The 13,384-nt window shown below is 37.3% G+C and overlaps 1 protein-coding gene across 2 annotated transcripts in view; it reads right to left on the bottom strand.

The window, feature by feature from the left end:
- FTO (FTO alpha-ketoglutarate dependent dioxygenase) overlaps positions 1-13,384 on the bottom strand; it is a 226,182-nt gene that overhangs the window by 128,009 nt on the left and 84,789 nt on the right. For both annotated transcript variants that reach the window (XM_052685718.1, XM_052685719.1), the window contains exon 8: positions 2,083-2,207. In XM_052685718.1, the coding sequence (XP_052541678.1) occupies positions 2,083-2,207 (125 nt within the window). The remainder of the gene's footprint in view (positions 1-2,082; positions 2,208-13,384) is intronic.

Raw genomic sequence — 13,384 nt, 5'->3', positions numbered from 1 at the left:
CTTGATGGCTACCACAGCCAGTGCCTCATTCCAGACATCTCGCTGGAGCTTTGATGAAGCCAAGGGAGGTGTATTGTAACAGCCTGTTCATGCAGATCATATGGATGAGACTCAGATAGGTCACTGGGATGGGAAACATCAAATGGAAAGAAAAAGGATTATGGATATTTAATACTCAAAGGACACTTTCAGAACTTTCAAGGCACCGTGCTCTTGAAATTTTCTTTCAGGTGTTTAGTCTCAAGGAGGCCTGCACTTTGTCTGCTTCTAAGCCTTTTCCTGCCCCCACACAAGAGCTTTGGCATTTCTGTGTCAGACAAGGCTGCGGATACAACTGCACCGCTGGCTCCAGCCGCTGATTAAATTGGGAACTGTAAAAGCAGAGGCCAGAAACACTGTAACCACATTGCTTTTAAATGACTCTAGATTGCTATGCCTCCTGATGATTTAGTATATTAGGAAATTATTGTTAAACTAAACAAACCTAAAAAGATATTCCACTCATTACAACTACTCAGGCTTTTGTTATCTCTAGAAAACTTTTACTTTGGTTCACAAGAAGGATGCATGAATCCAATGAAAAAGTCTTAAGGGATTTTCTCAATTTCCAATGTACTCAAAACTATTTGCATTATTTGGTATGGTAGCAGTAGGCAAAAAAAAAAAAAAAACAAACAAAAAAACAGAAAACACCAACAAGCCAAATCAAACGAACCCACAAACAATAAAACTCACTTAAATTCCTTTAAAAGGAAACAAATCCTACATTGTAATATGAACAATATTATAGAGACTCACCTTAGTGACTCTTTTTGACTCTGAGTTCTTAACTCAGAGTATACAAAAATCATATACCCATAAGAAAACAAATTTATAATTTACAGCATCTAATTTCTGCTACTACGTAGTAATCTTTAACGTTTTTAACTAAACCTCTCTTAATCTTTAAGTCCCTTCCTATTCAAAGCTTTCTGTGATTCTAGAAAGTCCACACAGCACTGGGAATAGAAAATCCAGCCAAGTGCCAGAACCAATACCTAAACAGACAGTTTAAAGTCAATCTCGAGTATCAGGAGCTTTTCTAAATTAGATATTAGAAGAAAATACACAACTCTCAATTGCTAAGTCTAGCATAGGTAAAAAATCCTACCAAATAGAGTTGATTTTGATTAAACAAGTCTGAAAGAGAAGTTTAACTAAAAGCTGTATTTCACTGCAAGCACAGGACATCTCCTGGTTTTATAGGAGGTTGTGCATTTAGAAGAAAGTATTTACTTGTCTATCATTTTTATGTAATTATTTATTGTCATGGTTAAGTAAGAAAAATTATGAAATTATTACATGAGTAAAAATCCACAGCTTTTAGAAATATGAAAAAGGTGATTTCAACTTGGTAGCTAAAAAGATGACAGATACTGGAAAGATATAAGGTGGCATATAACAAATTCTTCTTTGAATTGACCTATTTACAAGAAGACTAAAGGAACAAATGCATGTTTCCAAATGCATTCAACTGACTACACAAAAATATCATAAGCTTTCAAATATATACACAAACAGCCTTCAAAAATTGTTACTGTAAACACCTGCTTTATTGCCATGGCAGTATGTTCAATTTAAGAATTTGAGTATAACTAAACAATTGCACAATGAGAACTCTAGGAACACAGATACTCCAATTTACTAAACGCCATCTGGTTAACTCAAGAAGGACACCACAAGAAACGTGAGCACCATGAAGAAAACAGACAAGATGGACACGTCTTTGCCTGCCATGCCCATTGGGAACATTGCTCATATTGTTACTAGCATAAGGAAAACCTTAGAGTAATCCTCAAGTATTTATGCCACCTACTTTGCACTACATAAGCACAGTAAAGGAGCATTTCACCTCACAAAGGAACTCTGAATTCAGAAGCAGACACATTAATTATTCTATTAAGGGAAAAACTGTAGTTAAAAATTTAAACTTCTGGCTTGTTTTAAATGCCAATTTGTTGGGGTACTTTTTTCCTCCCCCAGAGCAGTTCTATAGGTTTGTTTCTAACTTCACTATCTCACTGTTTTTCTCAGTTTTCTCACCTTGCTGTCCATTCATTACGCAGCCTTTGTCGCTCAGTAAGAAGTAGCAGTAAGCAGCTGACGGTTTCATTCCTTTGTTCGTCAGTTTGTTCCTTTTTTCTAACTTCTTGGAGGACCAGACTCGTCTTAAAAGGAAAAAAACACATTAAAATTATAATCTGGAAATAGGAAACAATGTGTAAAATTAATAAAAAGCCCATAAGCAAATAAGGACAGTAAATCGATACTTTTTTTTTATTACAGCTCCACTGCTGACAAATCAATACAGTAAATGATGGTTAGAAATGGCCACCATATATTTGGTATTTAATCAATGTACGTGGCACATAAGGTAAACCTTAACATCTCATTGCCTTAAGTAACACAGTAAGACATTGTGCATTCTAGCTCATTTTCCTAAGATACAATTCCATTCTCTTTTAAACATTTTCTTATATCACATCATATCAGAAGTGTTTGCCTTACTACAGCACTTGGGGAGAGCCCCTCCTACCCTTTTAACCTCGAAGGCAATTCCTGTTTGTATTGTGACTCCTGAAGTAAATTTCCTACTGTGTACCCATGCTCAATTTTCATCTTATTATGAAATATTTCAAGGAAACAGGTAGGAAAACTTTTTTCCCCTTCATTTACGGAATACATTACAAATTGCTGGAAAAAAAAATATATACATGCAGTGGACCTAGCTGTAGAGTAGAATTACATTCAGCCTTGGAAGAACACAAGATACTGGCCTTTCCAAACGTTGCATTAACAGCCGGGCCTACAAAAGTGCACATCTGTCCTTCATCATCCAGTCAGAAAACTTGAACTCCCTCATGACAAAACAGCATCTGTTGACACCCATCTCCACCAACATGTGTGCTGTGGTGCTGTGGACCTCCAATGGCTGGATGTCCAACCACAACAGAAACAGAGTCCAACTTGCAATCTTTTCACTCATTTGGAATAATATATTTGCCTTTCTCACCTTAATCAGCCACTGATTTTCATTTATGTTTGATGCTGTAATTTTCATTAGTATGTTTTACAAACAGACCGAAGTATCTAAATGCTTTTGGAAGGATGGGACGAAACGGGCAGAATGTTTATGCAAACCTAGTTTTTTTCACAGAAAAGGAAGCTAAAAATATATTTCAAACCTGAGCAGTTTCAAAACACCACTCCAGTATCACTGATATCATCTGCTACCTCCAGCATGGCCTCTCTCAAGCAAACAACATGATCAACAGGCATGGCACACAGTTTCTTTTAGAGCCTGCCTGGCCCAAATGTACAGACAGATTCCTCCAGGAATCCTGTATGATAAATCATCATTATCTCCAGGTTGTGAAAACAGGAAAATGTTTTTTTTTTTCCCCAGAAGTTGGAATATGCATATTATGCTATGTAAAGTAGCAGTGACATTGAAACCACAGTAAGGATTGAAAACGACAAGCACACCAGGATTCATATAGATAGAAAAACATTTCACTAACATCAGATGACAAAGACTACAAAGCATCCATCTTGTCCTTCTCCTCCCATTTCTCTTAGTTGGCTTTCCAAAAGGCAAAGAAAACCACACACACAAAAAAAATCATCCAAACAAAAACAAACACCATCACACACACGCACAAAAAAAGGAAAAAAAAGTACCCGATGTCCATAACTTTGTACAGATCACATTCTTGACCCTGCTATGACATTGCAAAGCAAACAAGAAGACAGAGTATTTTCAGATAAGATTCTCTGACCTGGGTTTCCCTTGCACTGACCTACAACATCTCTTCCAAAAGTTGTAGTACCTGCCAACTTCACCAACCCTGATCCTCAGCTCATCTGCAGCACCTGCACAGGTCTTCAAAACGTACTCACATGAGATGAAGATGTGTACATTCTTCAAGAGATGAACATGAACTCTCCTTATCATTCAAAATAAATATACCTATTAAGGTCTTATCTTCTGTATTCTAAGATTTTTGACACAGCAGTATAGTTAAGCTTATCTCTGCATAATAGCACCATCAGACTCACTGTACTACCAGAGCACAGCACACTAGGATTTCCCTTTCAGAATTTTTGGGTGGCTGTATTAATCACAGCAGAATAAGGAAATGCCCAAGAGATGGGAAAGCTGGCGATAGTGTAAGTCTATTTCTCTCCAAGACTGCAGAAATGCCACAAAGATTAACGATGTTCTGCCTGACAAATCTGAAAGTACAGTTATTTGCAGACTGCAAACATCAAGATCCCCTAAATAAGACCATAGGGAACTGGTAGTTCCTAAGGAAAAGAGGATGCCATTGGAGTCTGCAAAAATGGGTGACCGCTTCCCCAAAGGTTCAGTCACACAATGCCTTTGTAAAAATGCTGGCAGCCTGGCAAAACTGCCACTTTGGTACTGAAGTCCCCCACATCCACAGCTACATCTGGGAACAAAACACTTCAGTTTTTATGGAGAGAACAATTATATTGTGCCAGACTTCTACTAACACCTTTCAGTCCTGTGGTGATGTACACAGACGAAGTCAAACACAGTTTGACACAGACATCATAAACGCTTCTTTACGGAGCCCTGCAAGCACGTTGTGGCCACCTCGAGGGTGAAATAGTACTATTAAGCAACATACAACAACGATTCATAGCAATTTAACTGATTTACTTGTTTCCTACAAGTGCTAAGGGCAGCAAGGTTGCCTGGAATGCGAGGGCAGGGTTTGATATGTAGCTTTTACAGAGACATTTCTTAATAACTTGCCATTCCTATTGTCTCAATAAAAATCCCAAATTGTGTAAGATAAAGCAGCATTCTGGGTAAAACTATATTACAAAACACCCTCCTTTGAAAGATTTTTTTTTCCCATATAACTTGTTTCGGGATTTATTTTTAATGGGGGGGTTCAATATATACCTTGACTGATAAAGGTCAAGGGTTCAAGAAACTCGGTCAAAGATCTTATCAGCTGGGAAAGCCATTTCCTCACATCAACACTGATAAAAATCCAACAGAAACCCAGCCAATACCACCCTGCTCTAAAGGCAGGAATGACCTTCTTTTGAACATCCCTATAGTTGCACATCTCATCAAAGAAAACCTGACCCCGTGTCTCGATTCTTTTAATGCTCTTTAATGACAGATAATTGTCTGCAGAGGCCCCCTGTGCATGATGCTGAGTGAAGCCTTCACACTGCTGCTCTGGACTCCGCACCGGCTCAGTGCTGTTCAGCACACTTGGGACCTCAGGACAGCAGAATAAACAAATAGCACAACCAGCCCTACAGCCTGTCTTATCTCATCTTTGGGCTCACAGAGATTCTTGAGGGTGGTAATGTTTATGGATTGTTGAAACTTTCTTTCTTCTGCTTCCTGAGCTAGCAAAAACATATCCTGAACATCCTAAGAAATGTGATTAAACAAATTGCTTATCACTAGAGGGAAACAACTTCTCGTCCCATTGGTCAGCATGCCTCCTCAATGAGCACTACCGTGAACATTTTCAAACACATCTTGCCCTTTTTTTCTTATTGATCTATTAAAGCAGTAAGGGCATTTCCTTTGTAATTCCTAAATGGCACAGCCTTAAAAATAAAAACCCACTTCTCAAGAAAACCAAACCCATATAAGCACATTACATATATATGCACATAAATAGATATATATACATCTATATCAGCTGGCAATAGTCTCATATGTTACAGATTGCTTAGCAAATTACATCCTTTATCTTCTTCCTGGCACAGTGGCAATAAATCTAGTGCTCTACTGACACCCCTGGCAGCAACCATCAGGGCATATTTTTTATTGAGTTAGAAAGGCAATAGACAAGACTTTAATAGACCACTATCATATTCATCTCATTCCCACTGACAAAACATATCAGTGACATGGGACTGAACAGAAACTCTTATGATCCTGTCTTACTACTCATCTTAGGATGCCTTTTATTAATGTTATAGCTATTGTAACAGGATTACAAGTATACTCGCCTTCATGCATAGCAGAAGAAACTTTGTCTGAACATAAATAAGCCACTACCAATGAAAAAAATGAATAAAAGAAGAACTTCTAAACACTCCAACAACCACACTGGTACCTTTTTAGTCTTTTAAAGTTTCATTTTCCTCCCTTCAACACAGACCTCTCAAGGTTAGAAACATGTAGCTTGAGACATGAAGCCTAATATCCTGTCAAACAAACTAGCCCTCAGTCTAAACTAAAGTTAAAGTGGCACTTGGGACAGTTCATCTTCTGGACCCACTTTATTAGGTCAACAAACAAATTTTTTTCACTTAGAGTTAAGATGGAAATTATTCATCATGAGTTTAAATAGGATAGGGCTTCTGAATCTTTATTAATCAATTCTACTTCAACATCACAGTCATCTCTCAGTAGCCAATAATAAATACAGGAAGGAAAAGCATTAAGTTTGAGATGTGTAAACAGGACTGAAATTTTTTTGTTGTTTTTTAAGTCTTTTGGTTTCTCATTATTTTTGTGACTTTATGTTATTGTTAGTGCAAAAAAAATTTCCCGATGGAAGTCTGCAAAACCAGAACAGCATGCGTTTTAGAGAAAAATAGAACCTGAAATCTATTAAGCCATGTTAATTTAACATGTCATAACTTCCATGCCATAAAAAAAGCCAGTAATTGCTTACAAACCGCTGCTCACTTCTTCTTTACCGTTAATTTATTATTATTATTTTTTTCCTTATATTTTATGAGTAAATGCACTCATTTTCACTGATATGTGGAAGTACCCAGTATGGTTTAAGTTATCACCCAGGAATTTGGACACTTTAAACCCAATTTTTTGTCCTTTGTTTATTAATCCACTATGCCAGATATCACAGTTTCACTCAGCAACCTCATGTTTTGGATGATATTGAAAAATGGCTCGTGTTTGTCAAAGAAAAAAAAGAAAAAAGGTAAAAAGGAAAAAAGTGTTGTTTATAGAAGCCAGCTGCTCTGACTTCGGCGCCAGCAGCTCCTCATGCTGCTATTTTACGCTTGCAACCCCCACTGCCCCCACTGGCACAGGTACAACTAAATGTTGACTTCAATGCTTCAGAGAGCACTCAACTGATTCTGTACATGATTAATTGCCAAAGACATGGCTGACCATATGGAACAGAGAAAGCATCAAGTAATTCATACTTCTGTATATGATCATTTGGCCCCTGTTGTTTTAATGTACAGGAAAGAGCTAGTATAGCACAGACCTGGTGTCTTGCCCTTGACAGCCCATTAAGAAATCTCAAAGCACCTAGTTGAAGTTATGCTGTTGGCTTTTCAATAGCAGCCTAATAAAACAGAAGCAAAGCTTTCCAACTAGTCTTAAATCTTTCACATACAGTACATTAACCACTGCTGCTAAAACAACTGGTTTCTTATGATAGGAAATGGGATTTGATTTCTAGCCTCTGCATACTTACTGAAAGCCTTTTTCTGACCTTTGGAGGGTTTACAAAATCATTGTTCGTTTTTTCCTGCCATTTTCCCAGTTTCTTGCCATCGTGATCCTAATAGATTTGTTTAAGATTCAGTACACTCTACTCTTACTAGCTGTTATACGCAAACTGTACAATGAAGGTAGGCTCATGGGAGCTGAAAGGGAAGAAATTATTATTAACTGTTTTCTTCCTGAGAGTCAAAGAAGTCAGTGCAACATCTAAAACATAATTTACCTTTAAAGAGCCAATAAAACAAAACAAAAAAAGTCCTGAAAGAAGGCAATACACCAGCGTGTGCTTTCTTTTATCAGACTGGAGACAAATCATCAAATTTCATTTGAGAAGGTAGGCCAATTTATTTTAAAGCTGCAGTATTCTCAGGGATGCCTGACAGAGCTCAACGAAAAGAAAAAGCTGCAGACTTGGAATACGTGTCACTATCATTAGCTACTTTATATTAGTTTTATCTACCGTTAACATCTTTTCAGTCATATTCAGTCAAGAAAAACGTTTAAATAATGTTTCCCCGTCAAGGCTTTCAAGATGACAGTGCTAAAAAGTTAATCCCTATCCTCACTGATCTTTTGGCAGTTTTGACGTATGCTGGCAAGGATGCATTTGCTGGCACCTTCCATTAGAAAATATTTACATAGAGTTTTCTTGGCAGTGGATTTTCTAGTTGTCTAAGTTATCCTCATGTTCTGAAGGACCTTATGTGGGAAACCCTAATAACTGGACGCTCATTAGTGGCAATTTCCCAGGCCATTGAATTCAGCTAACACTAACAGTATCCCAACACAATACATGAATAATCCACAAGTTGGTATAACACAACTTTTTTTTTTTTCTTCTACATGAAACATTGACATATTCTAAGACAAGAAATTCATACAAGAATAAGTTACTAAAGTGTCAGAAAGGATGCTAAAGTAGATAGAAAGCATCCAATATTAAAATAGTTTATTTGATATTTGTTACTTAATATTTGGGTCAAATACTTTGACTGTGTTTGAATAAAATATAAAAGAATAGAGAATTTATGGAAGTTTTTTTTTTTTTTAATATATCTTTTGTAGGATAAAAGGAAAAAAAGTCTCAAGTTTCTGGTTGGAAATCATTGCCAAATTGCAGATTCTTCTCTACCCTTATACTCAGTAGCACACAATTGGCAAAAGCACTTAAGCACATCTGAACTAAGCAAGTACATAACCCAATTATAGAGTAGAATGCTTGAAGTTCGACATATGCTTAAGCTCTAAATACAACAAACCTACACGCATTAAAATGTAGGAAGCTCTGTCTCTCTTTGAGGTATTCACTGCTGACAACAAAGGATGAATACCTGACTTGATAGATGAGTAGTTTGACCTAGAAAAACCTACAGAGAGTAGATCACTTAGACATTTCCATAAAAACTTTAGGTCTTGTCTGCACTAGAAAGTTGTACCATTTAACTTTACCTGTGGAGCTAAAGGAGTACATTTTGGACTTATATGAGTTTAAAGGTCATAAATTAAACTAGGCAGAGCTTATTCCTACACAAGAAAGGAAATAACCATTACTTTTATGCCTACATATTTCTATCTATATTGTAGTCTTGAATTACATACTTGGAAAAGTACAAAAAATGCATTGAAACAATATTATGACAAAGCAGTTTTAGGTAATTCTGGCATAACAAAATTGAATGAATTTCCAGCAGAGAGAGAACTTTATGGGATGATTCAATGCAGTTACAAAGATAATCTGAAAGTCTGGAGGAAAAAAAAAAAAAAAAGTATAAAGAACAGCACTTCAAAAATCTTTTTGCTGCACTAACCAGTTTGGCAGCGCACTAAAAGTGAAGAGTAACTCATCAAGAAAGAGCAACTGACCCACTCACAGCGTTTGAAATAAGAGTGGCTTTGCACCTTCAGATGTATGGGTGAGTGAAAGGTTACCCTTTAGCCACATTCTCCCAGAGCACAGCCCCTCCACCTCTGTCTGAATCAATAGCACAAAGACAGAAGCAGGCCTACCATGCATAGTGGATTATATGAAGTGTAAAACATTGTGGGGGAAAAAGCTTTTGAAAGAAGTCAGGAAAAAGAAATCAGGCTTGCAAGAAGATCCAGCTGACAGGCTAGTCCCTAACAAGTGAATATGTTTGAAAACATTGTGAATGCAAGAAAAGAACATGCCTTTTGTTTCCAAACCTACAGTGTGTCTTTACCCCAACTGTTGCCTGCATGGCTGAACATATGTTTTCTGAACAAGAACTGAAGCAGAAAGTGTTCTTTGTAATAATTCACTCCTTTGTATACACCTCCCTTCTCCCATTTTGGTCACACACAAACAGTAGTTACACTGAACACTTAAGTTCTGAAGAACTGCACAGCAGTATATGCTTCAGTGATTATTCACTATCGCTGAAATCAGTTGAGCTAAGAAGCAATACAAGACTCAGTCCACTGATGAGCTCTTGGGACAGCTTACATTCTGCAGAACCGAATCACACTGGGTTCAACGCGTATGAGTTTGCTCAGCAAGTGAACAGCTTTCACCACCGATTATGGGCAGTTCCAAGCATGGAAGAACTGTAATATAAATGACCTTGCTGAAAAAAAATATCAAAAGAACTCAAAAGTAAGTGCAATTTTCTTTGCATGTCAAAATTAACATTACCAGATGCTTAGGGACAAAATGAACAGAAAAATTACAGGCTTCAAAGCCTCAAGTGGGTAATGCCATCTCACTAAAACCCAAATGAAGTTAGAAATGAATACTAGTTTGAATTGAACCCTCATATAATTTCATCAATTCCAACAAAATAATTCTAAAGGTAAGCAAGACTTTGAACTCATACTGGAGCCTTAGTATGGTAGGCTACACAGAATTTGTGATCACATTTTTGCTTGCAACTCTCAGTGCTAGTGCTAAAAGCGCAACCAGCCATATCACTGATTTCTTTGAAGTACGTATTTCATACAGAGAAAGTCTGGAGCACTAATGTTCACTAACATGACTGAAGTCACCACTTGTTGCCATTTGCCATCAAACCACCTGCCGCCTTACCACAATAATTTTTAGCACCATTGCTTGTAAAAAACTGCAAGTATTTGGGACATTCTTGGTGACATTAGTTCTATTGAAATAATTTCAAGTACAGAGATTTAAGTTACTGAATGAGTTAAATACTGCAAAATGAAGAAGCTGCTAGCTACAAGCAAATTAACGGCGAGCCACTTACGTCCAGAAGTGCCTGTGGGCACAGTTTATCTAGGACACATGGCATAGTTAGTAGCAATTCAGTACACATACAAGATAACCACATATCTTCTAGTGACATATGTATTCAGTGCCTTTATCGTCCTCACAGTATGAAAGGTACCGTGTCTATGAATCACCCTCTGGTAATGGGACTCTCCCCAAGTTGTTTACAATAGGGAGTTTTCTCACATTTGGCACAAGTAATAATTTCATTACCCCAGTAGCACTGCAGCACACTTTCATGTAGATTTAACATTCATATTCATGTAAGGGCAGCAGTACATTCTTGCTGTCAAGGCAAAAGAGACAGAAAAAGAAATCTGCAAAATGAATTCAGTAGTTCAGGTACACTTAAGATGCTAACTAAGGTAACATTTTATAATAAGGTAATGCTTCTTTATCGTGTCTGACCAAATTGATGGATTTGTTTGCTCAGAAGAAGCCTACAAGAACCTCCTACTAAAACAAACAAATTAAATGCAAAGTACACTCAGCCTTGCTCTGAGTGTGCAAGCCTGTAGGCTCCCAGTGCAGGCATGCACAGAAGACACAGCACACCTGCAGGCTCAGTTCTGCTGTGCTCATCCTACAGCCTCGCTGGGCTCCTCCAAGGAGGGACTGTGCACAGACTGACTTCCAGCATGCCATGGGATGGGAGCCCTTCTCACTACGTACCCCTCTCCTGAACACGATACAACTGTAAAACGCACACTCTAGAAAACTGGTTAATGCAAACCACAGCCAGTTATTGATTATGCTGTTTTGACAGAGTTAAGTTTGGATTTTGTTCATGTTTCCCTTCCATCAGAGATGCAGATTGGAGCGAATGACAAGTATCAGCGCGCCAATAGTCTCTGCTATTAAAACACCACTTTGCTTCCATGGATATTCCCTGGTCTCCTTCTCACATGGGTTTGCGTTTTCACTTCACTATGAATTTGGGGAAGGATTTTTGCTCTCTTCTGTACTCCGAGGAAGGGAGAAATAAAGCCCTCCGTAATTAATTTATCTCCTCAGGAGAAAGGAAATAAAAGGTTCATTTTTCATCCTTAAAAGGCAGATTATCAAGTAATTAACCCAACAATTATAAGGATACTCACAAGGATAGAAGAGGGAGTAGCTCAAGGGAAAAATAAATCAATTTAGAAAATTTTAACATTTACTTTGTCCCCTTCTAGTGCATTAAAAACATAACAACCACTAAAACAAAAAACTTTTCTTAAATATTTTCAGTTAATTAGGCTCTAAATGTTGTGATTTTGCTATATTCATTTTCGATGAACATTCACTTTTTATAGATAAAGGCTTGAGAGAGATTTAACAGCTTAAAAGGCCAAGCATCTGAACATTTCACTACTTATCGAAAATCATTACTCAAACAATTTTGATTAGTGAAAAATCCTTCAATCAGGGAAGATAAACTTCACCATGAGATTCGTATGCCTAACTAAGAAAACAAACAGTAGGATCAGTAGATTGCTGTGCGCATATACTCACCAACTACTCTCGGAATCAAAAGTCACTTGAAGAGTCTGATATTCAGCACCTAGGTCACCTGCATGATGTGCTGATAAATCACACCATTGTGGAATCACAGAATGGCCTGGGTTGAAAAGGACCAAGCAAAGGATCACAGCCATCCTCTAGTTTCAACCCTGCTACATTACAGGTTTGCCAACCATTAGACCAGGCTGCCAGAACCACATCCAGCTTGAGCTTGATGTCTGCTCTCCCACAGCACAAGTTCTGCCTCAAAGAGGCACCTTGACCAGTTCTACTACAGCTCCATGTCTCTAGCCCAATTACAGACTACATACTTCACATTTTGCTTTAGCACCACAGGACAAATCACATTTCACAGTATTTGGAGCTCACAAAGAAGAGCCTACATGAGCAATAACCCAAACTGCTCATATAGTACATAGAGATATTTCTCTTTTTAAAGGGGAAAACATTTAATTTGATCAAAAATGTGTCTTTCTTCAATATTTGGTCTGTGGAATTTGTGGATTAGCATATATCCACATCTCTGTAAAGTACATATGAATGGCATTAAATTAATGGCTGAAAATAATTAATGAAAGTAAGCAACCTAGAACAAAAAGATCCAACAAATCAGCTTCATTTTTGACACAGTAAAGCATATTTAAAAGCACAATTTCAGCTTTTCTGACCTACTATGCGAACTGCACATGTCAGTCACATATTCTAATAGTAATTCAAATTGAAATTTCCAAACATCTTGGGATTCAGGGCCTATTCCAGACCATCAAAACCAAAATAATCCAGAAGATTTCAACTGCATCTTTCCACCATACCTGTAACTGGGGATAGAAAGGCACAAACTTACTGAAATCTCTTGAAGTCATTTTAAAAGATATGCTTTATTTACTTTTCAACTGGTGAAAAAACACCAAGCATTATTTTGACTTTTTTTTTTTTTTTTTTTAATAAAGTCAACCTTACCCCTCTACAGCAATGCATTAACAGTGACTGATAAACTGTCACATAAAGGAAAAAAACGAACTAGTTCAAGCTTTGTTTACTACTTCTAGGACATTAGAAAGGAGGAAAACCTTTGGTTTTTATTATTTGAGGTGAATTCAAAGAAAGTATCA

Source organism: Tympanuchus pallidicinctus, unplaced genomic scaffold (genome assembly GCF_026119805.1).
Source record: "Tympanuchus pallidicinctus isolate F22 unplaced genomic scaffold, pur_lepc_1.0 scaffold22, whole genome shotgun sequence".
In the NCBI taxonomy this organism is placed as follows: domain Eukaryota; kingdom Metazoa; phylum Chordata; class Aves; order Galliformes; family Phasianidae; genus Tympanuchus; species Tympanuchus pallidicinctus.
The sequence above is the reverse complement of the archived record's forward strand: the minus strand, read 5'-3'. Positions and strand labels throughout refer to the sequence as shown.